Below are 13,321 nucleotides of genomic sequence, written 5' to 3'. Positions count from 1 at the left end.
GCTTTGAATAATGGCCCACAGCCAAAGCACAAAGATAAATTTTCTAGAACTATGCTAGTTTAAATGTATCCCTTAGTATTCCTTTCAAAATGTCCAGTAGCCAAACAAATGCAGCAAAGCATCACATCAGGATCCTTAAAGGAGAAGCATAAGAAAAGAAAAGGCATACCTTTACATTTCTAACTGTTGTCACTTTGTCGTCAACTTCCACAATCACTCTTCCTCCTTCCGCACTCTCTCTGGAATCAAAACACATTCAAAAATTCATTTGAAATACGAAGACACAAAGATGCATTTCAAATTCATAAACTCTAGAAATTTGCATTTCCTTTCAAGAATTTTAAAGAGACATAAAACACTTCATAAAACATTTTATTCCTAAAGGGAACGTAATTTCACTTTAAAAACACACTGCATTGTTACTCTGAAGCAGCGGAGCCCTTGTAGACTGGCATTGTTTTGTGCAGTAAGAATCCAAGTCACAGACCCACGAAACACAAGTGTTGTCAGGTACTATCATCTAGTTTTTACCACAGAATCCAAAGATTTTATTGTAGTCCTCAAGAAAGTTATTTTTAGCAAAACAAGCCTGTCCTGAAATGTGATCAGACTGATTGCTCCACAGTTGCAAAGCACCATGCACTCCTATACATTATTTGCATAAAATCACTTGGTAATCACCTGCTTTGGCATCATCAGTTTAGTTTTAAGGCAGATAAGACAAAATGAGGGTTAGAAAACTGAAATCTAATTGACCACCATTCATTTGTGACTCCAAATCTCTGTTTTAACAGATTTCTTTACATTTGTACAGCATGTAATTACTTCCTAAGGCAATTTCTGCTTTCATTGGCAGCCTGCCTTTTTGTCAGTTGAGTAGCTTTGTTCAAATCTCAACTGAAAAAATATACACCAAATTTCCAATTCTAAGTAAGTGGAAAATCCAAATAAAAGACCACCCTAGGTTTACTTTTAAATATTTAACCTCATCTTCTATAGTTGCTGAACTGTTCCAGATGAAGTTTAAAAACAATTAGAAACACCTTCCTGAAACAGGTGCTCATGCATGGAATAATTCTAGTAACTTGCAGTAACTTTAAAAGTCAGGGTATTCTCACAGAATATATAAGAAAACTTCAACAACAGCCAGCACCTTCAGTCCCACCAGCACTAATTATGAGAAACTCACTGCCTTCAGGCCACAGTTGCCATACAAACTCTACAAACGTGTATTTATATGGTTCTCATCACCAATATACTCATAGACTAAAGTCATTACTAGAGATCTAACATAAAGAAATTCCAAATACAAGACGTTAAAGGTATAAAAATTATTATCAAATATAAAGTTAAAATGCTCGCATTTAAATACTTTCAATTACAGTACAACAGAAACGAGAAAATCAAATTACCACACCACAGTCTAGCACAGGGTAACGATGATTCTTCACTACACAGCAGCTGAGTAGCTTTGTTCAAGACTCACTAGAAAGCTAGCAGCAGATAGAAATAAAACTAATCTGCTCTGGATGTAGATTCACAGCATACTTATCTCAGCTGATGGCTGTTACAAAGGGACAATTTGTGTTCTCCTGACCAATACCTCACATGTGTTCTCATTTCTTTTTTTGTGTGTGCATGTGTGTCTGATCTAGCAATCACACCCCCACACAATGACTCAGATCAGCTGTGATCAGAAAACACACACAACTGCAAAAGCCAAAGCAAGAAAAAGTTCATGGGTATGCAGTGGTGGAACAGAGCTGCTTTTGCAACAGCTTACAGCTGAAAGAAAGAGAACTGAGTTTTTTCTAAATAGAATCATTAAGGTTGGCAAAGATTGGTAAAGGTCTCTAAAATCATCTAGTCCAACAGGTCATCTACCACCAATACTGCTGAATAATGTTCCTAAATAATACATCTACCCATTCCCTTAAAGGCCTCCGGGGATGGTGACCACACCAGCTCCTGAGCAGCCCGTTCCCACTAGAACTGCACTCATTTGGAGAAGAAATTCTTCCTAATATCCAACATAAAACAAAGCTGGACTTATACCTGTTTCCAGTCCTAAAAACTATTTGTTCAGCCTCCCTGTAAGTATGTGTTTATTTCACACTTCGCTTAGGTACAAAACAGAGAACATTAGGAAAGGAAGCCCAGTTTAATATCTAAAGTCCAACAAACAAAGCACATTTAGCACATTTACAGGTGTTGCAGATGTTCTGCCTTAATTCCAAATTCCAAACACTACAAGAAGCTCTTGCAGCAAAAATCATGTATGTTCACACAGGTTATATACATGTATTACAGTTTGTATTCGAGTAATAAAACAATATTTCATCCTCACTGAATGGGTGCTCTGCTCTACCAGTATGAAAGCTGTATTACTTGTATCAAAAAAAATCATCCCCAAGATTCATTTCTCTTGTGATACGTTTGACTCCCACTATTCAGAAATCACAGTGATCTAAACATTCAGCCTCCCTATCATCCATTCTCTTCCTTTTTGAATAAATCGTGCTGTGCTTGGGAAATGCTCTCTTCTAAGTTACTTTGTACAAACAACATTTTCCTCATGCAGTGCTGCAAAAAGATCATTTTGTGGACAGGCCTGCACCTTCCCAAAAAGCTTCAGCAAAATGCAAACCCAGTGACAGACCAGTAACAAAAATACAAAATGCAGCAGCAAGGCTGCAACAAGGAGCTACAAAAAAGACTCAATGGAAGCAGTCGCAGTCCTACTGTGGCAGTCCAGCCAAAACCAGGGGGAGCTCAATGGAAAATCTCCATTAACAGTTGCTGGTCCTTTGACAAATCATTTCTGCAGCCCATCAAAGCAAACACAATCCTAGAGAGACAGCAGATGCTGAAAGACCTGGAAGAAGGAGCCAGCAGAACTGAATCATGGGAGGATCAAGGCTCCCTTAGAGCAACATTTCCACATCTTGCTGGATTGCATAGAAACTAGGTCAGATTGCAGAGTGCAGAAGTGCAAATAGGTACACAAAACTGGAGGCAGCAGTGAGTGGGAGAAGGGCAGTTGCTTATTTTAGGCTTTATAAAACTTGCACCACTTCTCCTCCACCCTCTCAAATAATAGTCATGCACTTAGAGAACAAAGGAGCTGACTTTTGAAAGTTGCACGTTTATTTTAAAAACATGTACATGCAGTAAAACAAAAATAATGGAGTCACTAGCACTAGACATGTAATACAACAAAACATCTTCTACAACAACTGAGCACCAAATACTTGAGGTAATTAAACATAATAAAGCCAAAATATACCACTCAAGTACATGAGAAATCCTAAATAGTTCTTGAAAGAATGCAGTACACACCTTCTTATACATATTTTAAAAATAACCCTGCAATGCATTTCTTGCGTGCATCCTATGCTTTTCCTGCCAGTGCCCATGACTCAAGCTAACTCCAAAACCAATTTCAGCCTTGAGAGTTCAGCATTGAGAGTTGATAGTGCCTTCAGCCATGAGAGCTTCTGCACTGTACTGACAAGGTACCCACAACCACAACCCAGCCCAGCATCTCTCCATGACAGCAGCATCATCTGTATCCTCAGCCTTGCTGCTGTAACCTGGGAGACTCACAAGCTGCAAACAGTACGAACACGCTTTCTTTGGCTAATGCAGGATTTATTTTTAAAATATTAGCAATTAAAACAAACAAACAAACAAAAAAAACCAAAACCACCACCTAAAACTTGTTTTCAGTGTTTTTCATTATGCAGGACAACCAATGTTATTTGGGATATTTCTTACTAAGCATTTTACTGGGACTTGTAAAAGAGGAGTGCACACCCAGTCAGCAACTTTCCTACCAAATTCAGAACAGATGTTGATAAATAATTTAAAAATCTATATTGAAGCCAAGTACACAAAGTTCACCAAGACAACACACTGCTATACTAGACATGCAGCTCAAGTTATCTGTATAAAGCTTTCACTGGCTCTAAGAACAGCTGAGGCAATATGATTGATGGTGATTTTTGTCTATGTGGCTTCCCTCTAGCATTCTTTGTGAAGATGATACAGCAACAAAAACAGGAATATTTGGTGCAGAAAATCCTGAGCCGTTGCTGGCACTCCCTCAAGATAAAGACCTGCTCAAATGGTCAACATTTTCTTGATCATATTCAGACTTTTAATATCTTGATGGGAGGTGTTGGATGGCCTCCTCCGGTGGCCCTGTGTGAGCTGTTTTTTAAGCCTTGTACTGCTGTAACAAGAGTGTCAGGCATCTTCCTGCAGCAATCCAGTGCTGTTCATGATTCACCAGTGCTTTGAACAGCCTTGAAATGACACTGCTTTCTCTCTTAGGTAGAGGCATTTAGAGGGGGAGGAGGGTACAGAGAGGAAAAACTTATCTATACCACCAGTGCCCAAGAAGCGTGAAAGGAGGAGGATTTAAAACAATATTGCACCCCAGTCAGTCCAGTTTCAATCAAAACCGATACTTTTCCACCCTTGATTCCCTAACTGAGTAACAAGACATTCATCAGCTTTAGCAAAAATGAATTCTGTGCCTTTACCATGTGATTTCCTTGGAAATCAGAATTTAGATACACTGATCAGTTTTCATTCTAACAGGACAGAACTACAGTCCGTGATCACAGTTAAACAAATGACTGTTTCACTGAATGCTACAATGCACCCTCATCTCTCCTGCCTAATTATTTATCTCATTATACCACAATCAGCTCTGATGGTGAACAATTAAATTGTAAAAACCAGACATTCAAAACTTTAAAAAAAAAACAAACAAAAAAACCTATGGCACAGATAGAAAGATGGCTAGAGAATTTTAGAAGAGTGGGATTAAAGAAAAGGAAATTGGGGAAACTCTACGCAAATTCCATGTGCAAAGTGTTCATATCTTGTACTGCACAAAGGTTTCACAAGAGCAGCTTCCAACCTCTGCACCATGCCCAGGGCAGATGGGCAGCAATACCTTGCATACGTCACATTATTTTACATTAATACAGTTTTTCTCAGGGAGAAGGCTTGGTCTTAGAAATCAAAACTGCCAGGCACAGACTTGGTTCTAGACAGGTTATTTAATTATATTATGTCTGATTTTTCTTTGCTGCATAAAAAATAAAAAAAAAATAAAATAATTATAATTAAAAAATCTGATCCCTGCTCCAAATCATTCTGATGTCCATAAAGTACTTATAGGACTTTGTGGTCTATAAAAATGAAAAATTACAGTTAATAGAGTTTCAAAAGGTTATGGCGATGTTGTTTTAGGATATTGTTGCAGATGCTTTTGCAGGCAGGAGAAGCGAAGAAAGATCCAGCCTCTTACTTCAGACATCAGACCCACCAGCAGCTTGCACCTTGTATCAGGCACAGGGCTGTCACATAACATCAGCAGAAACATCACTGTGGTTGCAATAGCCTTGCAGCATTCGGACACTCAGCGCACATAAGAGTTCTGGCCTTTAAAGAAGCCAGAAAACTTGTGCCGTGGAAAAGCTAGAAAGCATGCTCAGTGTGACTGCAAGAATACATCTGGGAAAGGTTGCTGATGCAGTGCCCTTACAAAAACACAGATGTTGCTTATGCAAACGACCTGTTAATGCCAAGTATGGTTACTAAGAGAAAAGAGCAGCCATCTCAGTGATAGTTTACACAAAGCTTTAAATAATAGACTAGGCAAAGGAAAATAACTAATCTGAGTGAACTAAGGGAAAAGATGTTAAGATAACCTTAATAATAGGCTAGGTTACAAAACAGGACATGTGAATGTAAAAATACATTTCTTTGGGATAGAGAACTCCTTTATAAACACAAAATTGGCTTTCTTCAAAACAAAACAAAAACCTCAGCTCTTCTGTGGAAAAACAAAACAAAAAGCTTGAAATCATGAACAATGCAGAACCAATGCAATTTGTGCACAATTTCAGACAGCTCCTGGAGGTCCAAGACAGCTTTCCCACCATCAGGTACCAGCCCTGAACCCACAGCTTTTGGGAGAATTCAGCTACCATCACCTGAAAACAGGAACTGTCAGGTAATAAAAGGACACAGAGGAACAGCACTCAACTGTAATTTTTCATTTTCATGTTCATCAAAGCAGCCTGCCATTCATCTGGGCAATGGCGTGAATCACCAAGGTTACATATCTGCAATATGTAATTGAGAAAGGTAATAAACTACAGTCAGGGTATAAGACAGACACTTCACTGGTATGACTATATTCCATGGCCTGCCTTATTCTAAACTTTGTTGTAATGAGAGGTATCCGAACAATCCTGAACAAACTAAAAGGTGTTTCCTACTCTTGCATGTCACCTATTTTTTCCTGTATTTAGACCTTTTCCTTTCACAGAGACATTCCAGTCTCTTAGAAATCAAGAGCAACTTCACCATTTTCTCAAAAAAAAAAAAAAAAAAAAAAAAAAAAAAAAAGCAGTATTTTGTCCTGTATTTGACAATTACGTCCATATGGAACATATGCTGAATAATAAATCCAAATTCTGCTTCATCCATTCTGCAGATAAATTTTCATCTCTAACATATTTCTTGTGCTAATGTAAAATATATACACATTTCTAAGTAAGTTATTTCAATTTACATCCAGTAAAGCACTTAATAGAGATGATGGCAATACTCCAATAACAGCTAATTTCTCCAACACACATTTGAGCTTCAGAGTTTAAGTTGATCAGAGAAAAGTAACAAAAAGAAGAAAAAAATGCTCATATCTACCATTATAATGGAAAACATATCTCCTCTCCCTGCAAACCCCATTATTTTTGTCCAAGAAAAATGCAAATACAGCATTTAAAAAAAAAATTATCTAAGAAACAGAAAAGCTAACTTAATCAGAAACTGAAATTATAAACAAAATGTAACTGCATTAATGATGCCAACACCTTGTGTCATTACACTTCAGATGTATGTAACACAAGTGTATATCAAGTTGAATAAAGTTCAGGAATTGTGGGATTTTTTTATTTTTTATTTTTTTAATGTAACCTGAAAATGCTTTTGAATTATGAACCTCAACTCATCTGGCTATATTTGCTCAGATTATATCCCCCTGAACAACAGCATTATGAAGTTTTAGGAGTGAGATACTATAACAACCAGAACAGGAGAGCTCATTTGTGAGTTAATAAAGATCCCAACAGCATCTTTCCATTAAGAGCTCCTCGCCTGTCTCTTCTTTACCGGGTTCCACAGGCAACTGAAAACAGTTTTCCAACAGCAGAACGTGCTTTCTGTTTTGCTGGGTGCTACACATGCAGCTGCCAAACCTCAGGGGAAGGTGGTTGACTCACCATCCCTGGATGTGTTTAAAAACTGTTTGGATGTGGTGCTCAGGGACATGAATTTAGCGGGGAGCTGTTAGTTAGGGTGGTATGGTTAGGTTGTGGTTGGACTTGATGATCTTTAAGGTCTTTTCCAACCTGAGTGATTCTGTGACTCTATGATTCTCAAAAAGCATCCCAGGGAAACTTGCACACCCTAGTGTCAAGGTAATTTACCTTGTTTCTCGGCCAGCTATGTGACTTCCATGTCTGGATCAGATCCAGTATCATACCACCATGCTGCAGCATATTCCACAGCAGCACTGGAGAAATAGGAAAGAGTGCCTGTGTCCCTACTTCATATAGTTACATACTAGCATTCATTTTTAATCAACAGCTTTTACCCCTCAGCCAAAAACAACATTAGGCTTTCATTACAAAAGTTTGATATCTAACAGACCAAGCAATAGTATATCTGGAAATAAACCACAAAGGGATTTCACCAGTTCCTAGCTCTTGTTTAACACCTGAAAATTATTGCTGTAGTCAATTTACTGCACCCGTTCAAGTTTCCAAATTTCATTCTGAGGAATCAATGTGGTTATGAACAAGTATCTGTGTACCCATACGTAACAAGTTCACTTTATTTCTTGGTACTTAGAATGGCAAATGTGTAATAAAGATTTTCAGAAGAAATGCTACTCCAGGGAACACACTGGCAGGATTTTACACTCAGGACAATGCTTTGATGACAAAAAATAGTCTATTACTATAGCGTAGTCTATTACTGTATAACTGATGGCATTATGAAGAACGTTGGCTACAAGCTCTTAAAAGCCTAAGGAAAGGAAAAACTGCATTCTGTACAGCTGTATGTGCTTTTTAGCTACTGAAGATTATTTGTGCGTAGGAGTTCTCTGTTGAAGAATGCATTTCGATGGGCGCTGTACAGGCAAAGAACAAAAAGACCTCTCTTTACTTGGCCTTATGCTAAGTAACAAATAGCAGATGCAAATAACATGGATTATAATAAATGGATACTTTAAACAGAAAGTAGGATTTTATGATCTCCCATATAAGACCTTTTAACTTCTGAATATTCTTTAAATTGAAGATGCAAAACCAGAATTCACCCACTCACATAAATTAAACATAGCAATGGACAAGTTTGGATAGTCTAGAAATAACCACTAACACTTTGGTGCTAGCCATTGATCACAGATTTTTAAACTCTTGAAAATCAAAACTTTAATCACTGGAACTGCAGTTGCACACACCACAATACTTCAATCCAGCTTAACCCAAAGAGTTTTTGTAGGAAGCTTTTCCTTTCAAAGTACCTAGGAGGTCCCAGGAGCTGTGGCAATCTGTTAATGGCCATCATGGCTATGTGTACAGGAAGTGTGAGAGGTGCATGTGACCACAACATGGAAGTGGTTTAAGAAACTAGAACGGAAAGTGTAAGCCTCTATCCTCACTGATCCCTATCAGGGTTACATTAAGTATTCAAGTATTTGCTACTTGCCTGGAATTTATCATGTTTGAGCAAGTTCTCCCACCAGAGCCTTCATAGGCAGCATTCAATCACTTCCCCTTCCCTTTTACAAAACACAAAAAGCCATCTGGAATAATTTTGCTGATCCCAGCTGGGGCAACGCAGTACAGGGAACAAACAGCTTATGGCCTGTATGGTCAAATACCACATGCCATCAGTGAGGCTGCCACAGGTGAAGCAGTAGAGCCGTTCAGTGTCTGCCTGTTACCCCCTGAGCTTCTGTCTCCCCTTTGTTGCATCTCCATGTCAGTGCCAGATTCACTTTGCCCTTGTGCAGGGAGGCTGTCCGGGATCCCACCCACCCAAGATCCCACTCACCCCTCTAAACCATGCTGCTGTCACACCACTGATCCTCTCAACTATGCCAAAGGTCTTCCTGTTCATCACACCTCACCTGGCAGAGCTATGGGCACAATTTAATGCTATGATGACCTATGTACAGTTACGTGCTACCCACTGGGGAAGAAACATTAAGCCAAATGCGATGTAAAGCCAAATGCTATTGTGGGAGAACTGGCTGCATGACGAAATACATCACCAAGTCAAACTTTGAAGCTCTTTCAACCTCTGGTTAACCCTGCAAGACTCTGCAAAATGATCCCGTGGTCTGAATAGCTTGATCTCATTACCAGGTTTTCATTTTAATGTCAATACTTCTATGCTAGGAATGGTGAACTATATGGAAGAAAATAAAAACAAGAAATGTCTCCAGCATTAAAACAACACTAAGCAAAGAAGGTCCAAACTTAGCTTATTTCCATGCTGCAATTTGTCTTAAAATACGCCATCATCTGTCAAAACGTGTTCCATTCACAGCTGTGTTATAGATCAGAATTATATATATAAAAAAAGAAACATAAGATTGTATAAGATAGTTATGGATTTTTAAATCCGCTAAATTTGAATTAAAAGGTAAAAAAACACAATGAGAACTGCGCTCCACGGGAGGGCCATCTACCACAGGCCCACGCAGCCAGAAGACGCTGTGCGGGACTCACGCTAACGGGGCGGGCTGCCCCACATCAGCGCTGCCCTCGGAGCTCGGACCCGTCCTCAGATCACTTCCGCCTGAAGCGCTACAGCATTTCTCTAACAGCAGAAGCAAATTACCGGCCGCTAAAATTTGGTTTTCTTTTCTTTTCCTCCCCAAACTTCCGAACTCCTCACAGTTTTACTGATGAGTTGCAGCGGCCCCCCGGAGCTGCCGGGCCGAGCTGCGTGCCGGCCGGGACCACAGCCGAGCAGCCGGGAGGGAGCAGAGCAGGGCGGCAGAGGGAATATCCGGCCCCTGTCTGCTCGGGACAAACAGCCACAACCAAAGGGGAAGAGCACGTTCCTTCGCGTTGGGTGACAACGTTCAGCCTAGAGGAGCTCAGCGATAAAAGCCGAGCAACCTCCCCTGCTCGTCAGCATTCTGGAGGGACACATCCCGCCTCCTCACCCGACGCTGCCCACCGCCGGCTCCTTCCCCAGCCGCAGCTCCGTCCTTCCCCGGCCCCTCGCAGCCGTCCGGCAGCGGCACGGCCACCCGCGCTCCCTTCACGATCCCCGCCGCACCTTTTGCTCAGAGGCCGGACCCGCACGGCCACCTTGACATTTGCCATGCCTCGCCTTACGCCTTGCAGCTCCGCGCCCGCATCGCGCCCCCAGCACGACCACCCAGCGCCCGTGGTAGAGCCGCCCCGTCCCGTGCAGCTTCGCCTCGCCCCGGGGCGGGGACACAGCGGGGCCCGCCCCAGCACTCTTCGCTTCGGCGGCAGGGAAAACTGCGGAGGGAGTCGGGGAAAACCCTGCCCTAAACAGCTGTGAGGGCCGGGCTGGAAGTTTTTGCAGTCCTTCCAGCAGCGAAACTGGGCATTTTTGGTGCTTATTTAAAATCCAACCGGCGGTCGCTGCGCCTACCGTAGGTCTGGCCGGATAAGGAGACAGGAGCCGCCGCTCGCGCGTTGCTCCGCTACACGTGCACCGCTGCAGCGGGGGCTCGCGGCTCAGGCGCGAGCGCCGACACGCGGCCGCTGCGGCACGAGGCCCGAGCGGCTGCGATGCTGTGAGGGCAGCGGTGCTGTGGGGGCGCAGCGCGGGGCGTGCTGGGGAGCACCGAGCTGTAGCGGGCTTTTTTTTTCAAGAATAAAACACTCTTGGTCTACTCCTTTGATACATTTATTTTCCAAGTAAGGTGCGGGCAATCCAGAACTCCAGTGTGCTTCCAGCACGAAGCATCCCACATTTGATTAACGTGACAGGAATTTAAGGGAGGTAGTAAGGAATTGATTAACACTGAAGGAACGCTAAGCTTTTGAGCACTTGCAGTTGCTTTAGAAACTCCAACCTTTATGCATTTATTGTAATAAATCTGGATTTATATTATTACACTATTATTTTATTATCTAGATTCATCATAGTGCATTAAAATACCCCATGACCTGCAATTGAAGGCAATCTCAATCTATCAAACTGACAATAGTTTTATGTCTAGAGTAATGTAAAAGCCATCAAAACTTTAAAAAAATGATTTTAGAATATTGTCCTTGCCCTTGTTACCAATGTGACTATGGGGATGTGAGAGCATCAGGCACACCCACAGGAGAGACACAGGCTGCCCTGAGATATTCTGACAGGCAAAAAGAAACAATCTTCCCCCCAACCCACACCCATAAAAAAATAATCCAAACCCAATGCGGTCATTCACTTTTATTCGCTGCATTTCAGAATATTGAAGATTGTGCTGTATCTGAATAGGCAACTACAGTACCTTTACACCAGATAATCCTTGCCATGTAGACCGTTTAAACAGCCCTACATTTTGTACTTTAAGTATAGCTCTCCTCACGAGATCGTGTTTCTTAAACTGCAGAAATATTGAATCTAAATGAAAGGTGCCACAACACAGAAACCTTCCAGACTGAGGTTCTTCAGACTCAACACTCCTACCAACTCATGACCCTTCACAAATCCGTACAAACTGTGAGCTGCTGTACATTTCAATAGGTTTAATGACCTCATATATCCATAGCTAATGGCATCAGCTAAATTCCACCATCTCCACAGTCAACTCTCCAATAATGGGTAGAGCAGAACAAGGAAGTATGTTCAACTTTTTGGATATGGGAAAATGTACATATTTATCTTTATTCAAAGGAATTATGATGAACAAAGTAACTGGAACTGTTCTCATCCTATTTCTCAAAGTTTTAAGTTACAGTAGCTTTAATTTACCTGATGTAAACTATCACTGTAAGGCAACTTAAGACAGGTTAAATCTGGGATAAAGGCACTGGACTAAAAGTCTGGATTGTTTAGTTTCTGTTACTTCCCATCTCAGAAAAACAGAAGATACAGCTCTTCTGCAACTGTGTGGAAGACCTTTTCTGAATCAGAAAGAACAGTCATGTGGGAGTTTGTGCTCAGATTGCGCAATGTCACCTACCAAGTGTTCACATGAAGACTTCATTTAAGGCTTACAGGACTCAAACTCCAGCTTTGTTCTCAGATCTTATCTCTTGACATTCTGCTCCACTTAATCCAAGCTGTTTGTCTTTTTAACTTCACTCAGCAGCAACAAAAAGGAAAGCTAAAGGAAATTCAGCTACACTTGTATATGACATTAGAGAATTTTTAAGCTATACTTTGACATCATACTCTGTAGAACGATGTGGCTATCCGAAAATTTCAAGTATTTAATACTGGGTAGACCAATTACAAGTAAATCTTATTAGAGTGTGTTCAACAAAGAGCCAAGTATTTCTTCCTTAATGCTACATTTTTGATGCAGCTCTCAGATAAACTTGAGTGAAATTTGTGTGGTAGTGAGCTACCTGGTGGCTACTTTAAGAAATTAAAGGGTTCCTTTTTAGAAACTGAAGTTGTGCATACAGAGAATTCAGATAACAGAGGTTACAGCAATAGAAATAAATACATCTGCAGCACTTCTCCAGTTTGATCCATGTCTTCAGGACGAAGCTGCACATCCCCAAAGGCAACCAAGCTTCTTGATTTATATATGTCCTGCCAGCGATGTTTTACCAACACATCTTTCAACACATAAAAGTTATTAAGGCTGTGAACTGTAACCATCAACCTCTTGCAAGAAAGAAACAAACAAAAAAACCCCAGACATTAATACTTGTGTAAAATGAGTTGTATTTTAAGAAGGTCACTGAAGACAGGGCAAGCAATAGAAGAGACTGAATAATACAGCTATCACTATGATAGAAATCTGGGTTATCAGAAAATTAGAAGAACTGCTACACATCACCAAGTCCATTCCTTGCTTTTGCAGTCAACAACATCATAACTCTAATAAGCTGTAACTTAAAACTAGTAAAATTTCTTGGTTTGAATCCTTAAGTGCCAGTTTATGCTTCAATCAATGAGCGTACAGAAGTTAGGCTAAGCAGAATTATTGTGATAGAAAAATACTGAATGGAAAAAAATGCTCACTGATGTTGTAGGTTTGCAATAAACTCCACAAGGAGCGATCTCCAGATCCTTC

At 40.7% G+C, this 13,321-nt stretch overlaps 1 protein-coding gene across 1 annotated transcript in view; it reads right to left on the bottom strand.

Moving 5' to 3' along the window:
- The window catches only part of STARD9 (StAR related lipid transfer domain containing 9), a gene marked incomplete at both ends in the record, with an annotated part of 96,079 nt that extends 85,646 nt beyond the window's left edge, over positions 1–10,433 (bottom strand). The window contains 2 exons of the mRNA XM_079536652.1: positions 170–239; positions 10,387–10,433. Of these exons, the coding sequence (XP_079392778.1) occupies positions 170–239; positions 10,387–10,433 (117 nt within the window). The remainder of the gene's footprint in view (positions 1–169; positions 240–10,386) is intronic.
- Between the last annotated feature and the right edge of the window lie 2,888 nt (positions 10,434–13,321).

The sequence above is a fragment of the Tetrao urogallus genome (genome assembly GCF_951394365.1).
Source record: "Tetrao urogallus genome assembly, chromosome: 6".
Taxonomy (NCBI): domain Eukaryota; kingdom Metazoa; phylum Chordata; class Aves; order Galliformes; family Phasianidae; genus Tetrao; species Tetrao urogallus.
This window is presented reverse-complemented; position numbering and strand designations above follow the sequence as displayed.